The 18514-nt window shown below is 43.3% G+C and overlaps 1 protein-coding gene across 2 annotated transcripts in view; it reads right to left on the reverse strand.

Moving 5' to 3' along the window:
* Nucleotides 1–14143: 14143 nt before the first annotated feature.
* The window catches only part of ATOH8 (atonal bHLH transcription factor 8), a 68858-nt gene continuing 64487 nt past the window's right edge, over nt 14144–18514 (reverse strand). For both annotated transcript variants that reach the window (XM_053307344.1, XM_053307345.1), the window contains one exon: nt 14144–17262. Coding sequence is in view for 1 of the 2 variants with exons in the window: in XM_053307345.1 (XP_053163320.1) it covers nt 17257–17262 (6 nt within the window). In the remaining variant the exon portion in view is untranslated. The remainder of the gene's footprint in view (nt 17263–18514) is intronic.

The raw sequence follows: 18514 nt of genomic DNA on the forward strand, positions 1-18514 counted from the left end.
CACATGTGCAAAATGGCCCTGCTGTAGCTCTCTTCTGCCCCTACCCCCAAAGTGATTGGAACAATGCTTAGTATGGCCCATTATTTCTTGCAGCTAAGTAAATGTGAGTTCTGAAAATAAGGAGCAAGGTAACAGACTAGTCCTGTTGATTTCAGAATGTTAACTGAACATATATAGTCCATGCCATTTGCAATTAAATTGGCTTTATTCTCTTAAGCAAAAACTCATGGAAGGGACTAGCCTTTATAAGCACTGTAGGCTCATGTAATAATTAAATATTTGTTTTAAAATAAACCCTGTATAACCTATCAGCTCAGGCTTCAATATTGTTTAAAGGTCCTAGATTATATTGTATAAGAATGCAATTGTTTCTTGCAGGAAGAAAGAAACAACCCCCTACCCTTTAAATGGGATATAACTTTATCCATCACTGAGTTCTTAATTTTCATGGAATTTCTCTCTCCCTCACAGACAGAAGTTGTATGTACAGGATTTTAGTATTTCCTCTCTGGCTCCAACCTCAATTTGAAGGACTGTAAAAGTTTGACTGGATTCCAGTAGTGTGTGGTTTGCATGGCCTCTGCTCTGCAGCAGAGTCAAAGTAGGCTGCACAGTAACAGGCATGCAGTAAATCTTCAAGGGGAGTGTTTCCTTTCTTTGCACACTCATAAGACTGAATTGTAGTTTCAAACTATTGAAGTCTCCAAGAAAGAGAGCTGCTTAATGTTCCATGGAAACCAGAGACCCTTGCATATGAACAATGTACAGCTTGCTCACCCTCCTAGATAATGAGCTTAATATGCCCAGCATTAGCTGAGCCCTACATGGGTGCTTTCATCCATAAAAATGGATGCTTTCAAGGCTCGAAAGGCGGATGAGGTGGATAAAGATCAGGGTGGCCAAATTGGTGAACAGTGTGCTGCACAAACTCATTGCCTTTTGCCACTTGAGGTGAATGAAAATGAACTCCCAGCCCTCCCTCACCAGCCCCACGCCCTGGGCTGGAGTTGGTGCTGATGCTGCCCGCCCTCCCTCCCTCCCTCCTCGCTCTTCCGCTACCACTGGCTTCAACTTCCAGGGCACACTGTTGCTTGGCTGGAGGGGCAGCATGGACGGAGCTTGTGTGCAGACAGGGCCGCTTCACCCACTGGCCTCTCCTTCTTGCTGGTGCGGGCACAGCTTGATTACATGTGCTCTCTTTCTTTCCCCCGGGGTCCTGATGCAGCAGCAGAGACAAGGAAAGGTTGGCAGGTGAAGCTGCCGATGCTGCAGGCAAACTCTATCCCTGCAGCTTCATTAGCCAGAAGGAAGTTCAAGCTGGCGAGGAGGGGCTGCATCTCGGCCTGCAACGTGGGGTGGGGCCTATGAGGGAGGTGGGGCCAATGAGGGGTTGGGGCTGGACAAAAAGAAACTGTGACGTGGGGGCAGTGGCAGCAAGCAAGTACGGTGACACTTGGGGCACTGGGTGGGATGCCTGCACTTGCCACCCGATCATACATTCACTGCCCAAGGCTACCAGCTCACTTGGCCTCCTAAGGGAGCCACCCCAGATATCATGCTTTGTGTGCCACAGGAGGATGTGGGACTCGGGAAGTGTGTGGAGATCGGGGAAGGGGTGACTTGTGACGGGGCCAGGAGATAGGAAAAGATTCCTGCATGGAGCACTTTGTGCACGGCACAGGGGTACAACTTGCCAAGTTGCCTCAGGCATTGGGTGGTCTTGGGACAGGCCTGCCTTGTGTGAAATTGGCGTGGGAGTGAATGTTGAGGGTTGAGCCTCGACTGCCATATGTCTTATGATAAACTGGATTTAAAAAAACACTCCCATTTTTGCCATTGGGCACCAAACATGAGCACTTTTTAAAAAGGCTCTTTGAAAGCATCCAGCAGCTTCCTTTCTCCTAAGAAACCAACTATAGAAAATTAGAAACTTTTAAAAAGGTCTGGAGGTGAAATATTAGAGACCAATCCCACTCAAATTAAGCACACGAAACTTTTACAGGAGCATTTATCTTTCATTCACTGAAATCAATGCAACTGGCTGGCCTTCCAGAGTTTTAAATGATTAATTGTTTTAAACTGTTTTAAACTGTTGCCCTGATTTTCAGGGCTTTTAGCTGTTTTATTGGTTTTATTGTGTTTTAATAGTTTGATTTTAATTGTTAATTTGTTTTAAATTGTTTTTATCATGTTGTGAACCTCCCTGAGCCGTTTTGGAGGACGGTATATAAATCTAATAAATAAATAATTAAATTAAATTAAATTAAATTAACTTGGTGCTTAACTTTGGCTGGTTGAGGCCTTGGTCTCCATACATTATATGAGAATTAAGTTACAGTGTATATAAGTCACATGGAAGTGTGCATAGGACCACAGTGTTACTAGATAATTGCCTGTTAGTCTGATAGGTGAATGTTGAACATTGGGAAAGAGAAGGCCCATAGCACTCCAAACTGCTAGAAGGAGTAGGACCTTACTGAGTGAGTCAGGCCCGGGTGCCAATATCATCTAGCTGCGCCCCTGCCTGCAGGTTGTATGCATGCAATTTAAAATGACTACCTGGACTGCCATTTCCCTCCTAATCCCAGACAGTGTCAAGTAGCAACTGAGGAAGGTCATTTAATGATGTTTCCTCCAGTGTGAATGGTGGTGATGATGTCAGTGTCAGGGACCGGGAGGAAAGGAGGAGGTAGTAGTGGCAAATGGGCCATGTTGCATCTTGGCCCAGGCAGCTGGTAGGGCTGCTTCTGGCAATGGCAGCAGCAATCCTGCCTTAGCAAATCAATCCCTATATGCCCTGAGCTTGCTGCCAGCCTCTAATAGATGCTCTAATTTCTAAGTGTCAGGTAAAGTCTGTGCTGTTTACTCTTGGCTACTGGTGGTTCACTGTGGTGTTAATTTCAATCAGTTGTATTCCACCCCCTAAAATTAGGAATATATTTGGTTTGGCGCAGTGACAGCCGTTGAGGGCACTGCTGCGGGGTGCCAGGAGGTACCTTTACAATTAAATTGGATAGTGCTTATCAGCATTACCGCCGTACTTGCAAGGTGCGACGAACAGCAGCACTGCACCTGGCATCCCGTGTGGTGTTGTAGTGGCTCCAAAACTCATCTGGCCTCTCCGCATGTGCGGAGGCCATTTGTGTGGTCAGCATGGTATTGCTCAAGGCAGTTTACAAAACATTTAAAACTATATAAAACAGTTAAACAATAAAAATATTAAATTGGAATATAGAAATACAAATCTAATAAAAAGTTTAAAAACATATACAATGAGACCATACAATACCGAGCAGCAGCAACAAAAATAACACTCCTATAAAAGCCTGAGTAAAAAGCCAAGATTCCACTTGCTTTCTAAAAACTGTGATGGAGACTGAGGAGCAGATGCCAGCCAGGAGAGGATTCCAAAGTCTGGGGGCAGTAACTGAGAAGGCCCTGTCCTTTGTGTTCAACACTTTATGCCCAACACTTGTTCAGTCTTGTACAGTGTACATAGATACAGATATTCACATGTTACATTGAACACATGCATAACAGTCTACTTCCTATCTGCACCATGCATTTGAGGGGCCTGTACCAAGGTTCAGTTTTCATATAAACACAGGTATAGTCCTTAACACAAAAACATGTACATGTGTACAAACATCTAAGTACAGATACAAGATAATGTCCTTGCATCCTACATAGGGCTATTGTTTCATTCTCTTTTACAGATTCCTATTTTTGGGGAGTGGTTCACTGATGGATAAAGTTCAAACTGAGTAAATCAACCATGTGATTAGGTGGCATGTGCTATCTCCATCCCTCTGTGTGAATACAGGGATAGCTAAGGAAGAGATGTGAATGATACACTAGATGGACCACACCTCCTCCTCCTCCTCCTCCTCCTCCTCCTCCTCACACAACTGGCTGGAACTGGGAAGAAAACTGTCTGATCTGGCTCTTTCTCTCTCTTCATACCTACACCTATGCAGCAACTGCTCACAAATATTTGCACAGGACAAACTGACTCAGTTGCCTAGATGAAGACCTACTGAAATTTAGTAGTCCTTGAGAGTGACTCTTGAGTAGTACGATTGAGTAATTCAGTCAGGATGTCCACTCCTTGCACCTGCTGGCTTCTGTTACTGTAGATCTCCTCAGTTTGTTGGTCATTTTTCTTTGGAAAGCAGGTTGCAAGAGGGTAATCTGTCAAACATTGATGTTCCTAAACTGCCCTTAGTTAAATCATTGATTAAAATGGGAGTTTGTACTCTCATAACTTTAGGAATACTCAGTGGATTTCACCAAACTAGCCAAAGGGAGTCTCTGGAAATATTCTTGATTTTTTTTAAAAAAAATCTAAATCAGGGCTGCACAATATTGGCTCTCCAGCTGTTGTTAGACTGCACCTCCCATCATCCCTGATTATTGGCCACTGTGGCTGGGGATGATGGGAGTTGTAGTCCAACAATAGCTGGAGAGCTGAAGTTGTACAGTCCTGATCCAAACTATCAAAAGAAGGAACCAAAAGTAATTTTGCGGTGGACACAAAAATGGTAGGAAATAGGCAGCTATTTTTCAATGAAAAATAAAAATAAACAATCAGTAATAATTCAGCCAGTCTTCACTGGATTTCTCTCAAATTTTGCTAGAGTATATCTCCCATCACACACGTTTTTCATGTTAAATTTCATACTGAGAGGACAAATTGTCTTAAATTTATAATGAATAGAAATGCCAGGTTTTATCATGATAAAAAGCCAGTTGCCTTAACAATACAGCTGCTCCTGCAGTTGTATAAATACACAAATGTGTGTGTTTGTGTGTGTGTTTACACACACACACACACACACGGATAAATAAAATATGTGTGCATACATACACAGTTCTGTACTGATGTATACATATATGTACCTAATTATAAAGCAGCACAATGAAAACTGTTGCAAAGGCTGCAAAACTGTTCAGCCTTCACAAGCAGAAAATTCACAAACTGCATTCTACATGAGTGCAACATTTTAGTGTGATGGACCAAATATTGACTATAGACAAGAGTGGCAAAACCTTGGCACAATGCACACTGCTGCAATTACTGGCAGAGTAGGTGTTTCCATCACTGAAGTGCTAGATGGCACAGTGCTGCAATTATCTACAGACTAGCACTTGCCCTGAGAATTAGGTCACCCCAGTGCTGCAACTGACAGAACTGGAAGTTTTCTGAGAATTGGATTGCACAGTACTGCAGGTACGAGGACCCGCCCTAGGCCAAATTGGGAGGGGCAGTATAAAAATGCAATAAATAAATAATAAATTTCCCTGTGAATTAGGCTGTACAGGGCTGCGATTATGTTATCACAGGAGGAAGGAAGGAAGAAAAGCCAAGATTCAGAGTCAGACTATAAGAGCAAACAAGAACCAGGAGGATGACAAATCATAGAAATCCATGGATTAAAAGGAATAAAGAAACAGACATCATGAACTTTAAAACCAGAGAAGGGATAAGAGAAAGAAAATTCTAGAGAAGAAATAAGTGAAGGAATGGACGGAAAAGAACTTGGAACTGACAGGAATAGGCGAAGAAGAGTTCACCTGGACATTTCAACAAGGTGTGCAAGGTAAAATGTAGAAATCTCAGATCAAGTAATTATTGAATTTATTTTGAATAGTCTGCCAGAAAAAAAATCCAAGTGATATGTTGTTTTGGAATAAAGGGAGGAGATTTATCTGGGATTTTTGATTTCAAGACTTCAGGACTTTGATATGAGAGATGCAGCCTCTAGTGAGCAATCTGACCAAAAGAGTCAGGTTACAGCATTTCAGACCAAACAAAAGAACAAGGTGTGTTGGCTGTGTAGGAAGCCAGGGCATTTGCAAGTCAATTGTTCTCAGAACAAAAGACCTGGCTACAGCAAAAGGGATGACTCATCAACCTGAATCTCTCCAAACCAGAAACACAGGGCTAAAATAGTTTAAAGGAAACAGCAGAAAAGGGATATGGGGTGAACTCACAAAGTTTTCAAATTGTTAAATCTGCTGAAAGTGATGATGGTGATTTGCAAAAATGACTATGGGAATATAGTTGTTGATAGTGGTGCAACAGCAAATCTGATTAAAGATAAGGAACTGTTCAATGAGCTGGACTTGAATTATAAAACCTCAGTAAGCCTGGTCAATGGCAGAAAGATCGCTGCAGAGGGCAAGTAAAAATCAGATGCAAGCTGCCAAACAGAACAAACATAACCTTGAGAACTGAAGAAGCTCTTTATGTATCTGCACTTGAAAGCTGTTTAATTTCAGTCAAATATGCCACACACAGAGGCTGTTGAGTAGAGTTCAAAGGTTATTACTGTTACATCAGAGACAAACAGGAGTTCTTAATGAGAGGTTCTTTAAAGGAAAGTGGCCTGTATGAGACTGATTGCATTAATGAAAAAGCCAGTGTTGCAAAGGGATGTCTGCATTAACAATGTGAAAAAATGTACCACCAAAGATTTGCACTTAGAGACGTTAAAGTAATTTCTCAGCTTGAGAAGGGGGATTTATCAAGAGGCTTGAAAGTTCAGCCCTGCAAAGACCATGTGTCTGTTGTCTGAAATGCAAGGGAACTAAAAGCTTTCGCCAGAAAACAGAGAGTCACAGTGCTCTCTAGAGGTGATTCATAATGCCTGTGGACCAATGCAAGTTGAATCATCAGGAGGAAACAGATATTTCTTGACTTTCATTCATGACTACTCCAGATACACTTTTACTTATATACTAAAAGAGAAAAGTCAAGTTCTGGAGAAATTTAAGGAGTTTGTTGCAATAGTGAGCAACACGTTTGGCAGAAACCCTCAGAGACTAAGATGGGATAAAGGAGGTGAATTTACATCAAAGGAAATGACCAAGGAAGGCATTGAACATGAATGCACGATGCTTTACACCCCCCCGACAGAATGGCATAGCATAAAGAAAGAATTGTTCCCTATTAAAGATGACAAGGTGACATCTACATGGAGCAGCCACTAGGATCTGAAGAATATGGAAAAGAGAGGCTTGTATGCAAACTCCAGAAAAGCATCTGTGACTTGGAGCAAGCTGCTAAAACATGGATTGAGAAGTTGAACCAGATGTTACACAAGGAAAAGCTGACCGCTGCCTATACTCAGGATTTCGAAAACTGACAGATGGATTTAAATTTTGACTTATGCTGATGACTTGATTATTTGCCAAGAAAAGAAACAAGACAGTCAAGAGATTGTGGAGAACCTGAACAAAGAACTAGAAGTGAAAGAATTAGTAAGCATTTCCTCTTATCTAGGAAATCAAATAGAAAGAGAAGATGGAAGTTACCTGCCCAATCAGAAAAAGAAGATAAAGGATCTTCTAGAATGCCTGAAACTGACAGAAGCCAAAGAGGTCAGTACACCAATGGAGACAAGCCTCCTGAAGTAAGATCAGGACAGTGAGCCATTGCAGACAAACAGAAGAGCAATTGGGAAGCTTCTGTACATAGCACCAATCACAAGACCAGACATAGCTGCAGCAATTCTGAGTAGGAGTGCACCAACTGAGAATGACTGGACTGCAGTCAAAAGGCTGAGAAGGTACCTGAAGGTTAGAGCACACTTCAAGTTCTTGATATCAGCAAACAGCAAGACTAGTGGGATACATGGATGCAGATTGGGTCGAGGACAGAACTGATCGCAAGTCAACAAGCGGGAATCTGTTTTTCTATGGAGTCAGAGCGATCAGTTGGACTAGCCAGAAGCAGTCAATTGTTGCATTTTCATCCACAGAAGCGGAGTACATATCAGCTGGCCAAGCATGTCAAGAAGCCATATGGCTACACAAGTTACTGTCAAACTTTGGAATTGATGAGCCAAAGCCAACTGAGATGTTTGAGGACAACCAAAGGGGCATCTAACTCTCTCTGATGGAAAAGACCATACTTCGAACAAAACACATAGATGCAAAGCACCACTATGTTCAAGAGGCACAAGAGAGTGGGCTAGTTAAGCTGAAGGACTGCCCAACTCAAAACATAGTAGCAGATGGGCTTTGCTACCAAGAGATCAGTTCCAGAATCTAAGAGAGAAGATGGGAGTCATAGATCGGTGCATGAGGCAATAAGAAGAGGTGTTGGAGATACAGCTCCTGATGGAATCCTGTTGACCACTATTGATGGAACCCTATTGACCACTAGGAACATTAGGGGTAGAGATAGCCGGTAAGGGCATTCCCTCTCTGACCATGCTTTCTCTACTCTGATTCCCCTTTGTTAGACTGATAGTCTCAGGTTTCATTCTCTCACCTGAGAGAGAGACTTCCTTTTTCTCCTTCCTCCACTTCCTGTATGAAGCTAGCAACCAAGCTTGTAGGTCTTATCTCCCTGTTGGATTTCCTACATAAACTACTTTATTTGGAACTTTAACCCCATCTCTCCAAACAATATTAATTAGCGGTGCTCCCTTACCCGTGCACTTCTGCTGTAGCTGGGGCAAATAAAGAATATCTCCTCCCCCTGCCCCTGAGCTCTCTAACAATCCGAATATTTGTTTGAGACCTTGGATAGCATAGGAAAGATTTGGCTAGATAGACCAACTGGTCTGTCTAGCCAAGTCTTTTCTATGCTGTCCAAGGTCTCAGACAAATATTGACTGATGCCATTTGTCCAAGGCCTGTAGCATCTCCCTAGCCATCTTCTTATGTAATTTGCCCTCTTTCTCCCTCTGCTTGTTTTAGGTTCCCATATACTCTTTTCCAGTCTTCTCAAATATTTCTCATTCTTACTGATGCAAGTCCTTCATAGTGTGTTCCTTGACTTTATTAGCCTTTCCTGAAAATGCAAGAAGCTTGAGAGTAGTTTCTATTCAAAGTTTTAAAGTGCATTCATGCCTCACATGCATTTGCTTACAGTGACACAGAAGGACCTGGCTCACTTTCATCAACATCTGGAGATAATAAATAAGCAGAGATAATTTATAAAAAAAATGGAGCCAATAGAGCAAGCTTTGCAAGAAATAGCAACAGTTGTGTCACATACTATGCAGGGTAAAAATGAATACAAGACATTTCTGCCCCCATTCTTGGACTGAAACCCTTCAGACTGCTGGTTAGGGAATGCATAATGGAAGAAGGCTCCACCAGGCCACATACAAAATGTCTGGAACATTGAAAACCAAAAGGGAAGGTTATACTGCAACTCTTCTCCTTGCCAGCTATAATTAATTATGTTCAATGAATGTTTTGACATGGAGGAGGAGCATTCTGTCATCCATTTCCTAACTTGCAGTCTGAAGTGCAGAAGAGGTCAATTGTGGGGGGGGGGGAGGAAACCCATATTACACATAGAAATACGCTGGAGTAATTTAAATGGAATAGACCTAAGATCTATCTGAGTATTCCAATCATCAGCCAATCTAATGCTCCTTTAAATCTGGAGCAATATTAATGCAAAAATATAACATTTTAAAACTGATTAATTTCCATTATCATGGCTCAAAGTATTATTTACATCCATTATTGTTCAAAGCCTAGAACAGTGTTCACTGCAAGGCCCAGGAGCCCATCTATGGTGGCTCCCATTGACCTATAATGCACTTCCTTGACAGTTTATTAAGCCTGTACAAAGTTTCAGCTGAAGCCAAATATTCTGCATAGTTCCTCCTGGCACCCCACATAGACGACCATACCCAGTGTGCAGTGCTGCACTTTCCCCAGTGCTCCTTTAAGGGACAGAGAGCCTTCTTAAGCCCCGGTACCATTTTGGAAGGTATGCATGGAGTACATGACAAGTGTATAGTCCTCACCAAGACTTCCCCCTTAGAGCTCTGTGGTGCTAGGGCTTCTAAGATGGTGCTAGGGCTTGACAGAGCTTTGTTTATCTTGAAGCGCTGGGGAAAGTGTGGCATTCGCAGAGGTCAGATTACTGGCCTAGAAAAGAGGGAAAGGTCCTCACCTGCATGCCACCCTTGCTCTCTGTCTTTTTACCATCTGTACCTTCAGTAGGATCTGCCTTTCCATCTCCAGTTTCATTTGCAGATTCAACCTCATAATCCCTGCTGGAAATCTCTTATAACGTGGTTAGAGCCATGTTATACCTTTCCGTCATTGTCAGGGAAAGATATATGGTTTAGAGTAAGAGACTGGTCGGTTGAGGAGGATTCATAACAGCTGGGATTGTACATTGAAGTGTAGAGGTGGATGCTGCAGCAATTACACAGCAGAATACTTGGCAGTTTCACTCCACTGTTATTCTCCCCCATTCAGTTCATCGTTTCTGTGACACCTGAGCCATATGCTTTATTGTAGACAATTCCCCTGAATAAGGACAACAGCTGGTCAGCCATTTGGGGGATATGGCCAGATTTGCTACTGCCCAGCTTAGTTAGCATGTGTGTGACAGTTCTGTGCACCACTGTCAGGGTACCCTGACTCATGCATTCTCTTTGCTGTTCAAGAGAAAAATTCTGTGTTTCTTCATGGGTGGACACAATGTGAAGAGCAGTCATTCCAGCCACCTGTAACCCAGGCTGTATACTGAGATCTCAGTGGTATTAGGGGGAAAGCAATAGTGCACTTTACATTTTCAGCATGTTGAATACTTTCACCCAAGATACCAAATTATTACATTGCATGCTTCTGATTTAACTCACTGGCCTGATCATTGCACATGTTCTAATGCAACCATGCATTTTGCACCCTGCATTGGTCACCCAAATGGACTTTTGAAGAGAGATCCATGAAAAGGCTACTAGGTTCATATGGACTCTTGCTCATTATACGTGGATTGCGAGTTCTAAAGTAAGCCTTTTCATACACGTATGTGCAAAGGAGTAATTCCAAAAGCCGAAAATGCCACATTGGACAGGGCCCCTGCCAGCAAAGGTTTTACTCCTTGATGCAAAGGAGTTGCCTTTAGGTGGACATCTGTGTAGTCTGATGGATTGCTAGCATTTTTGGACTTGGATGGGGTGGTTGGCAGAAGGTAAGAACTCTTGAGTATTGCTGCTTGTAAAACCACATCTTGCATAAGTAGGTGCACAACATCTTCCCCCTCTGAATCCCTGCAGACTATCTGTCAGAAGCAGAAGTATTTACTTTGGTACTACTGATACCAAACCACCATGTTTGTACATGCCTTTTCATCACTGAGATGCAATAATGTGCTCTTTGTGAGAAGAAATGAATACACACAATATTATGCAGCAGCCAGCAACGCTGCTAGAGAGAGGGAGCCAGGGTACGCAATATCCGTGCACAGTGGTCAAACAGGCTCAGACAAATGGTTTGTGCAGTAGTGTACAGAGTACTAATATGAACAAGGGAGGAAGATGGGAATTTTCTATACGATCTCTTCTTTGTATCCTTTTGAGGATGCTGTTGCATACCAATATGCAAGTTGCATGGATCCTGCTGCACGAAGAACTGGCCATTATATTGCAACTGCACAACCTTTGCCCTATCATGGCCAGTTTCAGTAAAGACAGTTAAAGCAAGATATGTTATGTTACATAAAAAGGATTGTGTGAATGGATGCACTGCAGCAGTAGTTTCCTGGGAAATGGCACAGGGTTGTATTTGGCAATTTATCAGCCAGTCAGATTTAGTGTGAGATTGTGAACCAAGAAAAGTGTCATGTGGGTGTATTCACATATCTGCTTATATACTTTAAAAAAAAGTTCTCTGCACTTTACCCAGAAAATCCCCCTCCCCTAAATGCACTATTCCGCTTAAGACTGAAATGGCTATTCTGGGTAACTAAATTTCTCACCTGTTGGCCTGGGTATGTGCTCCTGGCCATTCTATAAAGCAATCTGTGACTTGCTAAGATTCCCTTTTGCTGCTGTCTTCAAATGAAGTACGCAAACAATTGAAAAATTGTGCTGACAAAGGCTGTGGGTGGGCAGAGGAATTCAAAAGTTAAACTGCTTATCTCCAGCTTTGCCTGTAGTAATTATGCAGACATAACAAACGGAGAGCAGTTAGAGCTTTGTCCCTAGTTCCTCTTACTCTTCCTTTCAAGAGAGAAGGAGAGCTGACTTGTAACTTCTTGCTCCCTTCTCAGCTCAATTTGTGCTACTGCCACACATAATGCCTGGGGGATGGTGAAGTTGAATTTGGTGCACACCGCTCAAAACATAGATCATACTCCCTCAAGTCCAAGACATTCTTGTGCCAAATTGAGGTGAATTCCTTCACTACTGGAGGAAGTAGAGTGGATTTTGGTGGAGTGCTTGTGCTCTGAATTGATGCTGAGATCAGGAGATAGTTTGGGGACAAGCCAGATGATTACAGTGGGATAGTCAATCCTTACGATTATACTGTCTAAGCCAGATGATTATACTGGAGTGGTCCACATATATACAAATAATTCTTCTACACTTGATGACTGGCAGCTATGTGAACAGCTTCCATGGATGACGTTTGAAGAGGTGTGTGATAAGCACAGCTGTGATATATCTGTAGTCACGAAGGCATGACTGTGTACACATGACTCAGCTCTCAGTGGCTAACATTCTGCACAGGGGCATGCAGAGGAGAGGCCACTTACCAGGCTCTGCTTAGTTCTCCACTCACCAGGCTCCTCTAATCCTCTTTCCATCAGCTGGCAGCCTGGCCAATGGGAGGACTATAGGTAGAGCCCAGTGAGCCACTGAAGAAGGCAGCTAGTGGCACCCACTGCTGCCCGCCCCGCTCTGCCCAACCTCCTTCCATCGGCTGGGCTCCTGGTGATGGAAGAACAATGAGCAGAGTCAGGCAAGCTGCGGTGGGTGTTGCCAGCTGCCACCTCTGTTGGCTCACCTGGCTCTGCCCATCATCCTTCCTTCAGATGGATGAGCAGAGCTGGGCCAGCAGGGTAACCGCCGCCAACTGCCTCGTTTGGTGGCTCACCTGGCTCTGCTCATTGTCATTCCAGCCAATGGAATGAGGATGAGAAGAGTCACTCAAGCCTCCAAGGGAGGTGTCTGGTGACACATGCCCTAGCCAAGAGATGGGGTGGGGGGAGCTCAGTGGCTCCTCTCGGAGGCTTGGTGGCTCCTAAAGGCAGGGCCCGGCAGGTTCTTTAAATCCATACACACTTTTACAGCTCTGCCCCTGATAATGCACAAGTGAATGCTGGTCTTCCCAATTGGCTGGCACTGCTGTGCATGTGGAGCCAGCCGCAATGGTGTTGCACACGAACACAGTTGCACAATTACTTAAAACAGCATGCACACTTGCATATCACTTCTTACATTGGGAACAATGTAAGTTCACTGTACAAGTACAGGTGCACTGTTTTAAGTAGCTGTGCAGGTGCATTCGTGTGCAACAGTGCTGAGGTTAGCTTCCATGTACAACGCAGCACCGGCCTACTGGGAATGCTGGCAGTGCCTTGTGCAACCCGTGGGTGGGAGCTGCAGGAAAAACACAGCCTATGCCAGAAACCTGGTTGTCTGAAGCTGATATCACATGCTGAACATGGCACAAATCAGTTTTTGACACCTGACTGATCATGTGACATGGCACTAAGTAGGTCATGATGAGTCATAATCAACATTGTGACTGATTTTAAAAAATCAGAAGAAGAAGAGCTAGTAAGCTGATTCAATCTCAGAGTTCAATCTCAGGGAAAACAATTGGTCTGTTCCCCTATTGACAACCTGCAGATTTAAGGCCTTTATTTCATCCACAGCAGAACCCATGTTTTTACTTAACGTTTTGTGAAAAGAATCCTTCATTTGGAGCTTTCTGTCTTGTATGGGATAAAGAGTACATAATGGCTAACATACTGCAAAAACTTCTGCCTGCATTATAACGAAACGTGCAATTGCACAGTAGTGCTTTTCTGCAAATGTGCAAATTTGCACAACACCGTTGCACGATGGATAGTCATTCTTTCTGATGGCCGTGCCTCATGCAACTCTGCTTCCAAAATGTTATATATTTGCATAACAGCACTCTTCTGAGATTGCACACACATTTCATCACAACATAGGCAGAAGTTTGCACAATGATGTCAGCCAGTATTTTTATAGTTGTCTCCAGAATGTGCTGTTATACACAAAATGTCAAAGAATTTCTCCTTGACACCTTCTTTTCAAACTTCTGTCTGAATATTTAGGTTGAGAGACCTGGAGAAAGGGATTGGCATTGGCTGCTTAATAACCACAGTGCCAGGCCTCCAAACATGTGAGTTTTGCAGGTTAGTTTTATTGCATTTCAATAATAGAAATCAGTTAACCATTTCTCATTCATTGAGAGGTTCTTTAGGAAGAATGTACTGACCCCATTTGGAAAAGCCATGATTTGTCATTATATGCATGAGCATGTGGGAACCTTGGGCTTGTGCCTCAACTTTCCGCTTTCTTCACATGCAATCAGAAGGTGGTTTGCCAGAAACTGCAGTTTCCTGTGTCACCTGAATACAGCAAACTGGTTTGCACAAACCTAATCAAACCAGGATAGCAAACCAGGATCTGTTTGATATTCTGAGGAGAGTCTCACGATCAGCAAAAAGCGGGCTAAGGGAGCCCAGCCCACTTTTTGCTGATTGTCTGCTGCCACGGGAGCCTCTCCTAATTCCCCCTCCCCTTAGCTGAGGTTAGCAGAGTGAGTGCTCCGCTAACTCCGTCTTTTTGATCGTGTATTGCCGCGGTGCAGCTCCGCGGCAACACACGTGGAGACCCCCGGCTGAAACAAGCCTCCTGATCCCGGGAGTCTCTCCAGGATGCCCTGCGTGCTTGCGTGGGGCATCTTGGAACTTCCATGGGCCACATGGCCCCCGATCCCCACAGCCCCCGCCAACTTCGTGACAGAGCCAGCAGTCATGTGGGCAGCCTATCCAGCCGCCCTGGGCTGTCTGAGGATCGTCTGTGGGGAGAGTGGGCTAAGCCCACTCTCCCCGCAAACCCTTTAAAGGCGGGTCTCACCGATCGTGAGACTCGCCTCTCTGTGTTTTAATTAACTGTGATTTGTACAAACCACAGTTCTCCAAATTCAGCTGAAATGGAAAACTGCAGTTTATTACACAGAAACTTCTAATTGTGTGTGAAGAAGGAGAAAAGTGGGTATGGAGCACATGTGGGTATGGAGTGGGTATGGAGAAAAGTGGGTATGGAGAAAAGTGGGTATGGAGCAAGCTCACACTTGCTTGTGCACATAACAGCAAAACTTAACTGCACCAACGTTTTCAACTTATCTTTCCCATGCTAAAGAGAGAACTGAAACCAGTTTGGAGCCCTTTAGTTCTCTAAAAGCAGTGGATGGCAACTGAATAGTGAATTCTGTATTTAGGATTAGGCTTAACATTTAAAAGAATATGAACATGCTGCCCTCAATACATATAACAAAAGGTACAGATTTGTGATGTCTCCCAATCCAATAGGCATAAAGGGCTAGATTCAAATCTATTACACTTGTGTAAATTAAGCACGAATATACCTAATTTGTACAGAAATAACAGAGAGCCACATTTAATTACAATAGGTTGGTTCAGACATCACACAAAGCCAAGATTAAACATTGGTTTTGCGAGCCATCTCTCAGCCTCGGGAGTACATGCTCTCCCCTCCCCTGCCCATGTGCAAGCTGGAAGAATTCTACTTCCAACTGTGGTTAGAAACAAGCCAAAATTGGTCATGATGTCTGAACCAACCAATCCTGGCTTATTCTGACCAAAGTGCTTGAAATAAATCATGATCTGAATCCAATAAATCATGATCTGAACCACTTAAAGTTGGATTCTGATTGTGGTTTATTTCAAGCACTTTGATTAGAATATGCCAGGATTGGTCGGTTCGGATGTGATGACCAATCCTGGCTCATTTATAAACACAGTTGGAAGTTGCATTCTTCCAACTTCTGCATGGGCCGGGGAGATGGCAACGTGTGCTCCCAAGGCTAAGAGACAGTGTGTGAAGCCAAGGTTTCATCTGAATTGGCCCACTGTATAGCCATTATACTTACCATTTGAGTGAAATATGTTAATTTCTTTTCTTCAAAAGGCCATCTTACTTTACTGTAACACTGAATTATATTCTTCATTATTAGCAGATGTCTTACATATGACATGCATTATTTATGCAGCTTACTTACTCCAAGCGAGTTTCTCCATACTTTTTTTACTTCAATTTGAAGTGAAAGATACAATATAGAATTCAAATGCCTTTGCATTACATGGGTTCAAAACATTTCTAAACTCTAAAATGTGACTTTAAAAACTGTTTTGGAATAGTTCAGTTACTTTACATTCGGCCCATTCATTCATTCTTTCTTAATATGCTTCTTTAATTAGTTGGGTTAAATGGCACTTTTTTAAAAATCTGAAAAAAAGCATATCCCGTTACAGCACAGTTCACTTTGTTTCACTATTTTATCCTCTATAGGTGTGAGTGTGTGTTTGTGAGAGAAATCCAGCTCCTGCCAAATTGGACAGAACAATAAGCTTGCTGAAAAGAAAAGAAAAATCATCAACTGCGGAACAAATTTTAGTATGACTTGACTGCTTCCTGTTTCAAATCCTGCTTTCAGTGCTTCAGGCAGATCTGTACAAATGGATGGAATAATAATAATAAAAAAATACAGAAGGATTCACAAGTTCTGATTTGTGACTCCTAATGACACTACTGAAGGGAATGCTGGAGATTTCTCAGCTCCAGAATGGTGACACTTAAGGCAAAAAAAAAAAAAAAAAAAAAAAAGTACACTGCTGCCCCAATCCAAAACAGACTTCCACACACATATGGGGAACTATGAGAGAAAGATCAGAAGTGCACCTGGCTGCTCATCTAACCTTGCTGCATTATTTTCAGTGGGATGCCTTCCCCATTCACCTCCAAATGTAGATCGGAATATGCATTTGACTGGAAGGGGCCAGTGACTTCCACACTGGGATGAGCATTTGGATGTTCACCTGATTTATGCTGGCAGCTCCTAATACACGCAGAAGATTGCTTCTGCTAGCAGCTAATCTCCTCTGGATTGGGATGACAGTATAGAAACTCCATCAGATCTTTGGTATTAACAACAATATTGCAGTATACTATGAGTGGAGAGTAATATTTCCTATGGAAGCAAAGGGGGAAAGTGCTTAATACATTGCACATACTAAAGTGTGGTTGGCTTAAAAAAAATAAAGAAGAAAACATCCACATCTTCTCAGGCAGGTTTCTCACATCTTGAAAGTTCCCATTGCCAGTATCCACCTTGAAGAAAGATGTCTTCAAAAAGTTGATTTATTCATTTCAAATGAGCAATGTGTGCTTTGACAACATCAGGAGTCCTGCTGATCCACCTTGTCCGTAATCACTCCTGCAAATAAATTATATATTATCAGATTCTTTGAAACCTCTTTCTGATTATTCTAGTGATGGGGTGGGTGGGGGGCACCTCTGTTTCCTAAGAGAAGAATCAGGAATTTAGAACATGTCTCTGAATGCTCTTTGGCCATGTATCTGAGATTTTGATGGTGACTTGGGAAGAAAAGGAAAAACGATTAGCTTCACATTCTTTAGTATACTTACTTGGGATCATAGTAACATGAAAGAACTACATCTTTTAAGAAGCATGGGGCTGCAGCAGAAAATGGCAACCCCACCTCAAGCTCTCTCCTTTCCACACTGCAGTGGATACCCCTCCTTGCCCTGCTGTCATTTTGTTAAACATTTCCTTGGTGCTGCCAGCTAATGATACACAGTAGGCAGAAGGAAGTGTCTAATAACAATGTGCAATAAGAGAATTTAAAGTAGGCATATTAACTGAACTAAATTGTATTGCCATTCATATGGCAGGGAAATGGAACATGAGCAGGATACATTTACTTACTAATTTGAGGGCCTTACAAGGGGTATTCAAGGAATCTAGAACTGGCCATAGTTCCTATACTATTTAATGTCTGAGATTATGAGGTGATTCTCACAACTGCCAAAAAGCGGGCTAAGGGAGCCTAGCCCACTTTTTGGTGGCCATGTGCTGCAACGGGAACCGCACAGCTCCCAGCAGCTAGCCCTCTTAATTACCCCTCCCCTTAGCCCAGGTTAGCAGAGCGACTGCTCCGCTAACCCGGGTTTCTGGATCGTGTGCCGCCACAGCATGGCTCTGCGCTGTGGCAACACACGAGTAGACCCCCGCTGGGAGGCTGCAAGCAGCCTCCTGGGCTCAGGGGTCTCTCCAGGATGCCCCAAGCACTCGCATGGGGCATCCTGGAACTTCTTGGGGCCGCCTGGCCTCCAGTCTCCACAGCCCCCACCAGCTCCATCATGGAGCCGGCAGTCATGTGGAGAGCTGATCTGGCCGCCCAGGGCTCCGCTAGTGATCGTCTGTGGGGAGAGCAGGCTGAGCCCGCTCTCCCCGCAGACCTCATTTCGGTGAGTCTCACTGATTGTGAGACTCGCCTCTATATATCTTAACTTGCCGAGTTAAGGCTATTGTGCCGATTAGTGTGGACAGAAATGGCTCTCGTTTGTACTTTCTCATGTTAGGTATTTAAATGATCCTAACTGTGTTTTATGTTTGCATTTAACAGATGGCAGTGGGTAGAGTCCCCTCGCCCCCCCAACAACAC

This window comes from Hemicordylus capensis, chromosome 3 (genome assembly GCF_027244095.1).
Source record: "Hemicordylus capensis ecotype Gifberg chromosome 3, rHemCap1.1.pri, whole genome shotgun sequence".
NCBI lineage: Eukaryota > Metazoa > Chordata > Lepidosauria > Squamata > Cordylidae > Hemicordylus > Hemicordylus capensis.